At 56.7% G+C, this 15,129-nt stretch overlaps 2 protein-coding genes across 2 annotated transcripts; one reads left to right on the plus strand and one right to left on the minus strand.

The window, feature by feature from the left end:
- Nucleotides 1-4,350: 4,350 nt before the first annotated feature.
- Nucleotides 4,351-4,837, plus strand: CDEST_14636 (uncharacterized protein; the record flags this gene model as incomplete). The annotated part of the gene is made up of 1 exon (XM_062930792.1): nucleotides 4,351-4,837. The coding sequence occupies one exon, from the start codon at nucleotides 4,351-4,353 to the stop codon at nucleotides 4,834-4,836; it is 486 nt and encodes a 161-aa protein (XP_062786843.1). The 3' UTR covers nucleotide 4,837.
- Nucleotides 4,838-5,192: 355 nt separating this feature from the next.
- On the minus strand, nucleotides 5,193-14,631 carry CDEST_14637 (uncharacterized protein; the record flags this gene model as incomplete). The annotated part of the gene is made up of 3 exons (XM_062930793.1): nucleotides 5,193-10,781; nucleotides 11,140-14,473; nucleotides 14,573-14,631. 3 exons carry the CDS (start codon nucleotides 14,629-14,631, stop codon nucleotides 5,193-5,195), a joined length of 8,982 nt encoding a protein of 2,993 aa, XP_062786844.1.
- Nucleotides 14,632-15,129: the final 498 nt, after the last annotated feature.

The raw sequence follows: 15,129 nt of genomic DNA on the forward strand, positions 1-15,129 counted from the left end.
AGAGCTCGCAGAGCACACTTGTCTGGCTACGCATCAAATACGAGTATCGCACCACCAACCTTACTCCCCATGTCACTATTGCACTTTCGCATCTTCTTTTGCGTGTGCAATACTGCGACATTGGCCCGACTAGTTTCAGGTCACGAACCATCATCAACGATGGTCGCTCAATCCTTCATTAATTGGTCCTATTCTTAGCTCTGTTGCGTCTCCCCTGGTGACGTCGATTTGATCTTCATTCGAAGCAGCGGCAACCTTCCGTTCAACCCACATCAGGAGCATCAACTGAACCCGCTATCCACCTACATCTGCTTCTGCTTCTGCTTCGGCGTCTGTATAAGTCCCGGAAACACCCAAGACCGAGCGCCGACATCCCAAACCAAGGTACCCTGCCCGTAATTCTTTCACCCCTGTGCCCACTTCACTCTGAACTCTGAAGCGTACGGAGTACTGAAGAGACTACGGTGTGCTTCAGCTTCCTGATCCCTGCGACGATATTCATGCCTGTGCCGCATCCGCTGAACGGGCCATGTCACTGACCAACTCACACAACACAATCCCACTGCCACCTTCGACAACAACATGGCCTTGTATGCGCAGTATCGGTCCCTCGATAACATGTTTCTTTGTTGCTGACCATCTAAACCGCGGTTGGTACACCAGGTCCCTGGCTGGAATCAATTATCAGCGGCACGCTGAGATACTCGCCCGAGTGACCTGATTGTAGTCCATCGAGGCCCAGCGCGTTGCTTTTGTGCACTGATGTGCTTGATCGTCGACTATATTTGCTTCTCTGCTTTCTGTGAAGAGACACGACAGTTGAGCCGTACTGGGTCTAATGGACTGCATATGGCCCCGTGAGACACGTTTTCTGCATCATCGACAACCCAAAGCCGCCTCCTGAACAACTGGGATGCCGAACGCCCCCCTGCGCGCGCCTTTCTTGAGCTGGTCTCACAGGACTAACTTTTTCTGTCATCGGTCGTCTAGTCCATCGATCTCATTCATCTCCGCCCATCCGTTGCACCCTCTTCAGCCTCCCCAGCCCCGTTTGGTTGATAATGGCTGACGCCCAGAGCGCGTTGATCCGTCCCATGCCCTCCCGCGAGGTCTCGTTTCTTGCCAAGCATACTCTTCCAGTGTCTAGAACGGCAACGGCGCCTCATTGCGCCGTTATGGTTTGGCCACTTCCAATATTGATCGCCCTCCCAACCCCTACGAACCAAACAGCTAACGCCTCGTTGACGACGTGACGATGTTAGTGCCTTTTTCGTTTGTTCAGACCAACTCTCTTCGTCCCATCTCTCGATTCAAATAGTATGTTTCATACAGGGCTGGCTACATTGGCACTTGCTCTCTCTTGCCCCTCTAGCTAACTTGATGCTGACGTGTCGGATCTGTTACGTTTCGCTACATGCTGTGTGCTCTCGTCTGATGGTATTCGTAGAGCAACAACTCCCACCCTTTCCGAAGAGGCCCCTCCGGATTCCTAGAGCACCCAGCATGGCATCTCATCTTCGCTCGCTTTCATGAACCTCTTAGTCACGACCGGTGTTTTGGTGGGTGAGCGGCTGTGCTGTTAGACGCGGGTTCGCAACGTAGGGCCTCATAGAACACAGATTTGCCTTCACTCGCTTGCGACCAACAATGCACCATAGCCACAAAGACTGGCGACAACGTCATCGATCGCGGACTTGTTGCCCGACATACGCCTGCTGGGGCCGAGCATTGCAGATATCTTTCCGCTTACCCTCCGTGCGTGAGACCCTGAGCAGTGAGTGTGCCGTAAGGCCCGTGCTCGGCCGCAACGACGATACGCATGACGTCATCCTTTGCGGCCCGCTGTTGACATCTACCCGCATTCCTGATCTGCTCCCTTGAAACGTAGAGACACTTTCTTTTCAAAAGATTTTGGTGATGGGGTTTTGATTCAAGCCGGCGTGTCGGCTTTTCAAGAGAACACTAGCAACCTTGTAACCTCATTGAATCATCTGGGAAATGACATTGGGAGCCAATCCTACATATGGCTTTGATTGATTTCAACTCAACAGCCAGTTCACACCCGCGTTCTCGCTCCTCAGCGATGTGTATGAAAACGGAAGTGAAGTTCCAGGGTGCTCACGCAGGGTACCAAGTTCCGCCACGTGGTAGGTTTCGTGGGGCTCTCCCATGGTCAGGCTGTGTGATATGATTTCGTCTTGAACTTTGCAGCGAATCCCAAGCCGGTTGGACTCGATGTGAATTCTCGTCTTTCGAATTTCTCGGTAGCTGGCCAAGTAGTCTTGTCAACTTAACGGGCTCGGAGGTCTAGGGGAGGATTTACCACACCTTAACGATCTGTTTCCCTGAACTGTCAGCTGTTTGAATTTGTTTATGCCTGAGGGACACGGAGACACATGCTGTTCGCGTGCGATATCATGCCGGGCCGGGATGGCTAACGCCCGGGAAACCTAGACTCTGCCGTTATCTCTGTACTCTTAAGGTCTATCTCGTCTGGTCTCATTGGTAAGCCGATTCAAGTTCCATTTGAAATCCGTGGAGGACTTGTTTCACAGTGGGCTTGCTCAGGTATAAACAACTGCTTCTGACATATGTATTACCGGTTTACACAGGCTGTCGAACTTCTCACTGATTCTGGTTTCCGCGGCTAGGTAAACAGTTAAGGTACATGGAATCACGAAGAATGGTCTATAACACACGCCATGGAGCTGATTTCCACTTCCAGAGAGAGCACGCGAGGAAGTAAACCATCATCACTTAAGCTAGTAGCCAGAGTGCATCCGTACCAAAACTAACGCTCTCTAGTCATCTGGCTCTTGCTAGCCATAAGGGTTATTAGTGACTAGCCCTACTACATTAGGAAACTTTTACAAATTTCGCAGTAATACAACACTTTCAGGAGAAACATCTTGAGTTTGTGAGTAGATACCCCAGTGAAAGAGAGGTAGACTTAAACATCCCTTCATATTACTGTATGCAATCCCACACCAGCACATACGACCATACCCACTGGAGAACTCGGGATCCCGTCCGCTCTCCCATAGATAAGCCAGTGAGGGCCGGATTAGTAGTTGGGTCGGTGACGACCAGCGAATACCTGGTGTTGTATGTTTTTTTCCAGTGTTTTTGGGTGTTCATGTGACGCAGGTGAGGGTTACCCAACTGGCTAAGGATTTATTCAGTTTTGTTGTCAATATTCATTGCGACGGCATCTTCCCCATTGGATACATTGGATGTATACCAGCGACCATGGGCAAGCTTTTCTTTTCGCTGTGCTTACTCCCGCCGCTCTTTTATCGCAAGAGTTGAATGCAAGAAAAGACGCTTGTTGTAGAAGACTGAGCATTCCTTCCAAGAGGGGATGAATGGCCTTGTCCCTCGCATGTAGATAAAAATGCCGCCAACTGACTCCATGTAAATCGAAATCAGTCTTTCTGTCATAGGGTCAAGACTTCGTTCATCAACAACGAACCGAAATATTGTGCCCCCTCGAGCGCACTTGAAGAACCTACAGCCCATCCTCACAGTGGTGAGATCAGAGGAACCATACGCGGCCAAGAGATGTTTTACCTGAACATAACCCACTGTCGTTGTGTTTCCTCGGAATCGAAGCCGAGTGCGAGCATTCAGGATTCGGCGCCGCCTCGATCGGGCTCCACTCTCACCCGTCCTCGAGTGCGGGGAGCATCCCGAAATCCAACCGGAGCAGCGCCCAAGAGTTTGTACCCCATTCGGTTCATGGAAGCGAACTGGGCATGAAGCGAGCGTGGTCCACGGCCACACCTCAAAGACCATCCCCCCCAACGACGGACGGTGCATGGGGTGGCAAACCACCTCAAAGCAGCGAAAAGAGAAGGCGCGTCGCCTAGTGGCAGATAGCTGTCGAGCTGCTGGGGTCGGGTTCCCTCCGGCACTCTCAGGGTCCCAGAGAGGTCATATTGAATCCATGGGAGATGAGAGCATCCAGTCATGCAGGAGCCACTGATGAGCTCTTCATCTGAAGTTCCTCCCCCATCGCACCGCCGAGTTAGAGGTCTGTCACGGCTGCCTCACTCAGCTGCCACGTCTCGACCTTCGCCATTGCTTTATGTCATCGAAGACCCGTGCACGCCTTGTTCGAGAAGGGCCGAGGTTTATATAAGGTTGCCCCCAGCCTGTCCGTCCGACGGGCGTTGTGGTTATATAAACACGGCACTTCGTCCCCTTCGAGCACCTCACAGAAGTCTCCAGACAAACAAGAGCCACTTACTCTTGACGAAGGCAATAGTGGAAAGTTGCTAAATCTCTTTATCTGACTTGCTCCTTTCCCGATAACCACGAGCCAACCAACGTCTCGGCCAAAAAGCCAACATGTGCTGCCGAAAACGCCGCGCCGCCCGTCAGGCCTGGCTCGAGCGACGTGCCGCTGGACGAGGAGGTAGATGCGGCCGCGGCTGGGGCCCTGGCCCCGGTGGCCCCCGTGCCCCGGCCCCTTTCGTGGGCGGTGGTCCTTTTGGCCAATGGCAAGATCTCCCTCCCGACGTCGTCCACCAGAACCCCTCGCAATACCAACAAGTTGCCATACCCCGCAACGAACCTACGGCCAAGGACATCGAAAAGGGCACGCCTCCTGGCGAGCGCGACGCCGGCCGTGCTTCCTTCATGGCCGGCGCCCTCGGGCGATGGAGGGATTCGATCGGGAGCGATGCGAAGCGGGAGCTAAAGAGAGAGTCGACAAATACTCTGCCGCCAAAGTACACTGCTGGCGTGTCTGGGGTGCCGCAATGGCCTGGCGAGAAGGCTGCAGTGAAGAGGGGATCGTTGCCACCAAACTACGATGCTGCCACAAAGTTCTAAGAGAAAATGGAGCCCGTGTACCGATGTCGTGACACGAAATACGTGGAATGGCGTGTCGGCAGTGCACGAGCGATCAATGACACACGCTCAACAGACAACGGCCAAATATAACTCTCCAATACGTACACTAGCAGTAGCAACAAGAATTAGTTCGATTAAATGTTGTGCCGTTCGGCAATCTGCGCTGGGTATTCTGGGGGTATGATGCCGCACAAAACCAGACGAATTCATCCAACTCCCCCTTATATGCCTGAAAACTTAGAGCAGTGAGACTTACTCACTGATCATGTGGAAGTGTCTCGACTATATCAAGAAAAAAAAAAGGGACATGTGCCCGCGGACTGGCCAACCATTGATTAGTCCCAGTCCTCATAGCCGCCCGCACCGTATGGGTTCCATTCCTGTCCGGGATAGCTCGTCGCGCTCATCTGGGGCACCTCCGGGTCCTCCTCCTTCCTGTACTTGATACCTCCAGACTGCAGTTCCTCGTAAGGGTCGACCAGGATCTTCTCCTCCTGGGCCTCGTGACGAATGGTCCTTTTTCGTTCGTCCTCAGTGTCTTCCAGCTCGGCTCGTGTGCTCTTGCCGCTGGCCAAAGCCGCTGATGCCGCTCCGTTGGCGTTGGCGTTGCCGTTTACGTGTGTGGCGTTTCGTGGAGCTTCGTCGGCAGAGCTGTCGCTAACCATACTCTGTCCAGTTGCTGTAGAGACGATAGGCTTTGCTGGTGGGGGAGGCGGCCCGGATGACAGTCGTGGAGTGGAATCGTAGATGTCATCTGGGGTCTCCTGGTTTGCCTTTTGTACGTTGACGCTCAAGCGAGATGTTGCCCGAGCCTGCGGCTCGGGCGAGATGTTGCTCCCCCCCGCGACTTGTGTGCCCGGCGAGACGCTGCGCGAGTTGCCCCCTGTGACACTACCACTGCCGGCCGCAAGCCCGCGTGTTTGAGTTTGTGCCTCCGACTGAAGAGATACCGCAGTTTGTGATATAGGCTGGCCGCCATTGTTGCTGCTTATCTGCCCCACGGCGTCACCGTCGCGAGTTTGATGGACTTGCAGAGAAGCCACATACGGCGCGGCGGCCTTGACAGAAGACGATCGTTGCTGGTGAGCCTGATGCGACGAGGGAGGGTCTTCTTGACCAACTTGCAGAGTGGATGCTGCACCCTGCCTGCCGCCGTCATCGTTCACGATGCGTAACCCCGTGGGGTCTTGTTGTTGGTGTTGTTGGCCGAACACCGACGGACTTCCATTGGGCCCGCCGATGCCTGGCTGCGTGGTATGGCTTGTGTGCGACATGTTGGACTGGTGCGAGGCCATGCTTATGCGGCGACCTCCCTCAGACATCGCATTGGGATGCCTATGGCCCTGGAGTGAATGTTGCCCATGTGCTACGGTGGAGCCGGGCTGGTTGTACAGTGACACCTCGGAAGGGTGCCTTTGCGCAGCCGAAGGCGGGCTCCAATGCTGTACCGGTGGCACCTGGTAAGGAGGGAACTTACCCGGTGGCGATGCGCGCGAGATTGCGTATGGGGACGGCGCCACGCCCCCTTCGCCGTGAACGGCAGCGTAGCCTTGAGGGATGGGGACTTGGTCGTACCGTGGCTCATGCTCGCTGGTGGGGATTTCTCGAGTTATCATGGAATCGACCGCTGTCCCTCGGTGCTGTGGCATGTGTCCATGATTCTGCACACCACCAGAGCTCCCACGGGATACATCGTGCTGAGGGATAGATCGCTGACCAAGCGGCCCCATTGGTGAAGGAGATTGACGCTGCTGTTGGTACATGGGATGATGCCCATGTGACGGGTGAAAGTCTCGTTGAGTGAGCGGCCCGGGGGGTGGCGTCCTCTGCTGCCCCTGGAGCGCCGCGGAGCGTTGTGCCTGACCTGGGTGCGGCATTTGTTGCTGTTGCTGTTGCGGTTGTCGGGGCTCGGGTTGTTTGGATGATCGCTTGAATGCACTGAAGATGGACTTGGCCGCCGACTCTTTCGCATGGCCATGATGAGATTGGGAGGGTGCTGGCTGCGTAGACGTTCTGTTCTTGAACCACTTCGAGACCGAGCTTTCTTGGCCTTGGCTGTGGGGGCCCTGAGGTGGTTGTGGCTGGGGCTGTCCCGACAAGGGCATGGTGGAGCGCTGGTTAGGTGATGACGATGTCTGGGAGGCCTGGGATGGGAGTCTGTCTCTTGCGACTGGGAATTGCTGCTGCCCCAGCGGCACGGGATTGGGTAACGGCTGGCCCGTCGGGCCAAATTGATGCACATTACCGGACGTACCAGTTGGCGGCGACACCAGGGACGAGCCTGGCAGAAGCGTCTGCGGGCCCAAGACTGGGGCCTTAACAGGTGGCTGCATTTGAGAAGCAACCGTCGGCTGGGGAGAGGTCGATGTCGACGAGTGCTGGGAGATTCCAGATTGGCTGGCCGGGCCGCCGCTTGGGGACTTCGCCCTGGCGCCGGAAGGAGAAAGAATGGATGCAGACTGGTCCAAGATTCGCTCGACATGGCCAGACCCGTGGGTGCCGAGAGCGTGAGCGTTGCCGCTATGTGACTGTGCAAGAGATGGCGCGTGAGAACCAGGAGCCTGTTCACGTTCCATTCCGTGGCTGATCGACGGCTCAGGTGTTGGTTCCGCCGAGAAACCCTGAGGAACCCAGTGGTCCTGGTTCTGGTCGTTCGACTGCAAAAGTTGTCCCTGGGGTAGCTGCGCCGAAGAAAGAATTTCTCGTTGCTCGTTGCCATGGCGAGGCTCTGGCGAGTCTTGTTCTCTCTGCGCCTGGGGTACAGGAGCACTCGGGGCTGGCACTGGCTGAGACACCCGGTCCAAGAGCTGGCCAGACTTCTGCCGCAAAACACTTGGGTCTTGTGTTTCGGTACGAGATGGAAATGACGCTGCACGATCGTCGCTCTCCACGCCCAACCACGGCTGCGCCCCTTGTTCTGCTAGTGCACGGCATTGCTGCGAGGGCTGCGGCGGAGGTAAGAAAGACCCATTCGACTTCTTCTGGCGGAGAGAAGTCACTGGAGGCTGGGTATGGAATTCCGTGCCGGCTGCCGGATGATCATCGGAATCTTGGGAAGGGAAATGTGTTTGTTGATGATGCTGATGCTCTTGATGCTGCTGCTGCCCGAACTGCTGGAGTAAGCTTCTCGAGGGCGGTTGACCTCCGCCTCGATGAACTGATCCGAGACTAGAGGGTGGTGCTTGATGGATAGGATGCTGCACTATGAATTGCGATGGGACTTGCACATTCTCGTTCTGTGCACGGTGTACTGACTGCTGATTCTCCTGGTGTTTGGGTGCGGCGCGTTTGCTGAAAAGCCCCGAGAGAAAGCCGCCTGCTGAGCTCCTCCTGCCGCGATCCTCTTCCTCAACATGTTGCAGCTGTTTATTAACCTGCGCTTGCTGTACGTTGTATGGCCCAGAGCCCGTGGTGTTGCTTCGTTCTCTTCCTTGTGGTGCGAGGGGACTAGGTACGCCAGGCTGGTTCACCGGTGTGCCGGGAGGTCGGCCCAGCATGGACGAAGTAGCCGAATGGGAGGTACCGGGCTTTTGTGGGATCTGCAAGTCTTGCTGGCTGGAAGTGCGGCTGAACACTTTACTTGTGAAGCCAGAGAAACGCTTCTTGGGGGGCCCCACAACTCCGCCTGCCGCGTCATTTCCGACAGTCGATGTCGACGAGCGAGACAAGCTGGAATTTGGCAGGGCAGGGGACAACTCGTTGCCAGGCGGACCAAGAAACAAACGCTTCCTATCGGCAAAGCTCGCCGGTTGTTGAACCGGAGGGGAGACACCAGGGTTGGGGCTGGGTTTAGGCGACTGCGTGATGCCTTCACGGTCGCCACTCTGAGGCACACCGGTATCAGAGAGTCTAGATCCTCGCAAGTTGAGGAAGAAACTTGATCTTCGCCTCTGTCGGTCTTGAAACTCTCTAGTTGCGATGCTTGCTTCCGATACTTCGTCGCCCCGCACGTCTGGGCTGACAGGACCGACAGGGTCGCCGGGGGCTGCTTCTGCAGCCTTGGAGGCTGGCCGTCTGTGGGAGGACTCGCGAGATAACCGACCGCCAATCTCTTTGAAGAATCCGGAACTACGCCTGCTTCGGCCACGTTCCTCGTCTACCGAGGGGTCGAAGGTACTGACATCGGAGTCGCCCGTCCGAGTCCTGTAGAGCGAGGTGGAATCTCGGCCGTAATACTGCTGGCCTAGGTCACGGGAGGTTCGAGGTCCCGTTGGAGACCCGGGGTTCTGCTCCCTCTGAGGAGGAGAGAACAAGCCGGGATAGCGCTGTGCTGAGGACGGAGGCACTTCAGAGAATTTCTGCCTCGGCGGCAACTGCGTCTCCGGTCGGGGCGCCGCCGGCGGAGGCACTCCCATCTCCTTTTCGTACCCAAAAAAGCTTTGTTGTTGAGGTGACAAAGACCCCCCCGACTGGCGGTTCCGACTGGCTGCCAGTGGCTCCGACAAGTGAGACTCCTCGAGCTTCCAGGGGCCTTGCGGCGGAAGGTGATGGATGGGATTGCCCCCGCCTCCGAAGGTCGGGGACATCATCCCCTGTTGTGGGCGCATACCAGGGCCATACGGCGGGCCGTTCGTTCGTCCATCGCTCTGCATGGCAGCTCCCGTGTCGATGGGCCCCGGGACGTGGCCAGCTCCCTTGAAAGCCGCACCTGGCGCGAGGGGCCGTTTCTCGTCGTCGATTCTCCAGTCGGCACCAGTCACCCCAGTGCTATCTGTGGCGAGAGTCGCCGCCTGCGTCGATGTGGCCGAGAAGACGTTGTGTGACATGCCGGTATCTTTGCGGGAACTTGATGGTGCAGTGTCAATCCGAGTGGGCTGTGCAGACCAGCCCGGCTCCTCCTGTTGGAGGCGCGATGATGCCGTGCCACCGCGGCCGCCATACTGGTCGGTTGTCGTACCGACAGGGGACGGTACGGAATGATCATCTTCATCTTCATCCAAAGAGAAGCGCTTCTTCGCTCTTTTGGTCAGGTTGATTCCAAAAGTGGAACTTCGTCTGATGGGCGGGAGGCCGACAAAGGACGAATTGCGCTGTGGGGAGGCCGCTTGTTGCTGCGATGGCAGGTGCTGGATTGTTTGCTGCTGAGGCTGCTGAGACTGTTGCGGGTGCAACTGAATAGGGTGGCTGATGGCAGGCGTCTCACCATCCTCATCCTCGAGTATCTCCCGGCTCGAATCGGTGGGTTGAAAAGAACGCAACGGCTGTGGCGGTGACTGAGGGGACACGACTTGAACCTGACCAGAGGGGGGCGACTGTGGTGACACGACGACCCAGTCGTCATGTTGATCATCGAGCGCGTTGTTTCTCGGTACTGAAGTAGCTGTTCGTGTTTTGGCAGCTTGAGGAGCATAGGTGGCTTGGTACACGGTTGGCGGTGCGTGTGGGCTCGGATCTCTGGAAAGTCCAATCTCGAAACCGTCCTCCTCAAACAGGGGTGTACCCGTGAAGGGGTCCCACGACGGTTGGGTCTTGCCGATCGGCCTTGGGATCTGGAGATCACCGCCAACATGAAATTCTCCGTCATTGCCTCTGGCGTAACTGTTGGAAGCCGATATGGAGTGCGTGTCTGAGACGGGGGACACCGGCTCCGAATCACCATCCCCGTGAGGACCGGCCAACTGATTCGGGGTTCTAGGCCGAGGTGGAGCCCTAGCCGAAGTTTGATTGCCATTGCCCTGAGTCAAGGTATCATCACAAGGGGATGTACGTGAGGTCTGGGGTGGTTGAGTTGGTGGGGTCGGATATGCCGGATGTTCCGGGATGGTCTGTGGAGCTGGGCCTGACACGGATCCCGAGTGCGAACGTGAATGGGCATGGCCAAAGCTGTCGGCACGGGGAGATGGGCGTGACCCAAGACTCATGCCCCATGACGTACGCCGCTCGACTCTGGTCTTGGGTTGAGCCTGGGGAGGAGATGAGTCGTTCTGTGGGAGAACAAGCAATTAGAGAGGGTTCACCATATAAAATACCACATGGAACCTTATTTGTCCCGAGGGCACACCACAGGGGGTTACATGATCGTGCAGAAAGACAAAAAAATCGTAGCATTCCCTAATCATACAGTCCCGTCATTCTGGCCAGAAAGGGAGAGACACATAACTCATAAGTGTTTACCAAAGGGGGGAAAGGGAATGCGAAGGAAATTGTAGTAAAAGTTGGGAAGAGACGGAGTCGTTTGTATGAGACGGAACGGACCATAGGCTGTCGATCCCTACAGCCAGATCAAAGAACGGATGCCCTGTGATGTGATGATCCCAATTGAGAGAAATGTTAAGAAAATACCTTGTCCCCAGTGCCACGGAGTTTGCTCTTCCCCTTGCTCAATAGACCTTTACCCGCCTTGCCCGCCGCAAGCAACAACCCCTTGCCCTTTGCCCCAACTTGTCCGCCCGAATGCTTAAAATCGCTTGAAGGCGACTGGGACGAACCCGAGGGGGCGGCGCTGCCTGCGGGGGGGCGACCTGGTGCTCCCGCGCTCAGATTAGGGTTGCTGGCGTTGAGATACTGCTGGTAGTAGGGCTGCTGCGAAGCCGGCTGAGAGGTCGTCGGCGAAGCCTGGGATTGACCCAGGCTAGGCCCGCCGACTCCGAACGACGCAGTTGCGTTGGCATGCTCCGGGTGCTGGGATTTCAACGTCACCAGCCAGTTGTTGAGCCCGGAGTCCATTGACGCAAATTGTGTTCGTGTTTCATTGTACTTGATGATCCTTTCTGATGGGCTTGCCAGATCCATGATCTCTCTAAATGTCGTGACCTTGACGGGTTGCGCTGGCAGCTGTTGCGAAACCGCAGGAGATCCGGGCGGAGACATGTCCTCCAAAGGCTGGGCCTGAGCCAGGGCCGGGTGATCACCGGGCGGAGGGCTAGGGGAAACGGGATTGGACGAGACCCGAGCCATTGACTTTTCTTCCGCGAGAGACAATCGGCGGGCTGGTGCAGCCGACATAGTGTTCTTATCAGCAGCCATGACTGATACGGGTGACGGCGGTTCGATCGCTTCGGAGTCCATGCGATCTCTCGGCGCCGAACTAACCTGCGACACTTGATGAGACATGACACCTAAGTCGTGTGGCACACCGGTATGCTCATCATCTAACACTGTGGACTGTTGTGTCCGTTCGTCTTGTCTGGCCAATTCGGGTTGCATCGCTTGCGACTCGTCGTGAACACGCCCAGATGGTGAGTCTCCTTGGTTCGTAGGGGCGCTTTGGGGGTCAGGCTCAGAGAGAGGGTCTTTCTGAGAGTCTAATGGCTTTGGCGTGACCTGTTCAGATCCCGCCTCCCAGGAAAATCGCCGACCAAGCGACGGAGGCTTATCCGAAGCGTCCTTACGAGGGCTCAGAGGAGGAACATCCGAGATGTCTTTGTTGGTGACAAGCCCGCTTTCAGGCACCGACTGCTTCGAAGGCATTCCAGGCTTGTCGGGCCTGTCGTCACCGGCTGCCCAATAGTCGTCGTATACACCGTGCAGGTAGGTGCTCTCACGAGCGCCGCTGTCATCGATAGCCGGGCTAAGTCCCTGGTTGCTGCTGCCACTATTGTTGTTGTTGTTGATGTTGTTGATGTTGTTGTTGGTTCCGAAATCGTTCAGATCGCTGGTGGGACGGACTGGGCTTAGGCTGCGCATGATCTCCTCCCTTAGCTTGTCGCTCTCCTTGACAGGGGACGGGTCAGCTATGGTGCTCATAGTTGACTCGCGCTGCAGTCTCTCGGGCGCGTCAAAGTCAGACGACGAGCTACCTGATTCACGAGGGTTAGGCGGAGCCGAAATCTTAAGGTCGGTATCCTGGTCATTACGGCCCTGCACCTGAGCGGCCCGCTCCGAAGCCTCGGGAATCGAAACAGGGATGGATACTCTGTCCTTCACCGTCACGACACCGCTGTCTCCGAACTTATCGTCCTCGTTGTCGGTGATGGGGGACACCTCACCGGGATCCAAGACGAGCATGGGATCCTGCTGCTCCAATGCGGCGGAAGGAGTTCTTTGGTCGGAGATGGAGGGCGTTTCGGTGACCCAGCCTCCGGGGATAGATGGTCGCGATGACTGCGACGGCAGGCGAGATTTGCTCGATTCCGCAAGGCTGCTGGCCGGTAGCATCTGTGACGGTGAGGGGGACTTTTGCCTGTCGATCGACGCCGCCGCAGGCGGCGTCGAGGAATTGGCCAGTCGCGGAAACGAGTTGGTAGTTGAGAGCGGAGACGTCACGGGCGCTGCTGCTTTAGACACAGACTGCGAGTTTTCTGCTGTGGAGGCAACCTCGGGCTGTTGTTCCAACTTCGTACCTGGCATTGGCGGCATCGGGGGCGCTTCGTTGGCGAGCTTTGATGGGTTGGTGAAGAAATCATCTCCAAAAAGAGACATGCGGGCGAGGTCTGGGAGTCGAGGACTGGTAGAATAACGCCGATTCTGGTCAGACTCTTCCGCAGTCGGGCGCTGCAGCTGCGGCTCGGGAACGGCCAAACTGCTCTCGTGGACGCTTGCCAAAGGACTCTGAAGATCTAGACCTTGGTTTTGGTGGTGGGATTGCGCCATGAGGCCATCGAAACCATACTCGCTCCTTCTCTCCGCAACGGGTGTCAGAATCGGTTGCCGCATGCTATCGGCAGCAGCCGAGCCTTGGTCTTCACCCTCGTTGTCAAAGCTGCCGCGTCTCCCCTGCTGATCACCAGGCCCAACGACTGGGACAGCTGGGTTTGCGGGGGAAACTGAGCGGGCACTTCTAGCAGCGTTGGCACCCTCTGCGGCGGGCCTTCCCGGTTCCGGGGAGCTTCCCTCCGGTTCTTTGTCATCATCCATCCGACGATAAATGTCCGACGGTCGAATGAAGGGCGGCGACTTCTGGTTTGGCGGTGTACCAGATGATATGACGCTGGGAGGAGACGCAGATCGTTGCTCGGCCCATGGACGTTGCATCGAACTGGACCGAGAACCTGACCTCCGACGATCACCGTCTTGCTGGCCCATGCTGCTCTTACGAGGGGGGAAGGGGGAAGCTTGAGGTTGCGTCGGGGCCGGCGAAGTCCGTCGGCTACCCACTGGAGGAGACGGAGTACCCTGGGAATGTTCTGGGCGGCTAGCGAACGGTGCCGGCGGTGGCGGTACCCCAAGAGGCAGAGCGCCGCTGGTAGATCGAGGCGACACGAGCTGTTCGTACGGACCCTTTTCAGAAGCAGCGTCCGTGGAAGACGGCCCCAACACGACAGCAGGCGACTTGACATCGGCGGATACAGGTTGTTGCACTACTGGAGGCATGGGCCTCGTTGAGTTTTGGATCCGCAGGGGCGGGAGTCCAACAGTAGGCCGCGGGCTGGATGACAGCCCGGACTCAGTGGTGGGCAGCTGCGGCGATCGCATTAAAGGTACGGGCGTGGATTCGAGAGGTTGAGGCGCGGATGACTGGTTAGACGGAAGAGTCGCCGTTGTCGATTGGCTGGCTGATCGTGATCCTATCGGCCGGAGAGGCGGCACCGGAACGGGCTCGTCGGGCTCGTCGTCGTCGTCAAAGTCGTTTCCCCAGTCATCGCCGTCGTAGTTCTGAGTTTTTGCTTCGACCCATTTCTTGGTTTTTGTTCTCTTCACGTTGGTTTTGTAGGCACTCGTTGGAGTCTCTGGGCTTCTGTTGGCAGCGGGACATGATTAGCACGCATGCCTAGAAGGAGACGGACGCAACATGACAGCCCAAAGCCGATAGCTGCGAAGGAGAAAGAGCACTCACAGCGGCGAGTTGGTATGTTGAGGGGCCCTGAAGCCGTAATTATATGACGAGCCGTCCATCGCGTCGTCCAAGTGGTCCTTATTGACGCGTCTACCCGTTCATTTCTCACTTATCTGGCTGTGGTGAAGAGCGTCCCAAGGTACGCCAACGACTCGGGACTTGGTGTCGCGAGGCGCACGCGGCAGTGGGTTGATGGTTCGATGGATGGGACAGGCTGACGGGGGAGGGCAGCTCTATATCGAATTCAAACGGTGGATTACGGGTTGAAACGAAAGCACAACAATCAATGGCGTTTGGCCAAGAATAGCAACAAGGGCAACAGAAAACGGACGCTTCCAAAGGGCGCCAAGGCTGGCCACGGGACGGAACAGGAGGGGGGAACTGAGAGCTGGTGGTGAAGGTCGCAGTCTGACCGGGCCACTACAATTGCTGGAGACGGGGGGAAGGGGAACTCAAGACAGACGGATGATGAATTAATTTGGGGACCTGTGAGGAGGTGGACCACGTAAGGTCCTGCAAGGTACATGCGTTTGCGCCGGCACCAACTGGGTCAGCGA

The sequence above is a fragment of the Colletotrichum destructivum genome, chromosome 10 (assembly GCF_034447905.1).
Source record: "Colletotrichum destructivum chromosome 10, complete sequence".
Lineage (NCBI taxonomy): Eukaryota > Fungi > Ascomycota > Sordariomycetes > Glomerellales > Glomerellaceae > Colletotrichum > Colletotrichum destructivum.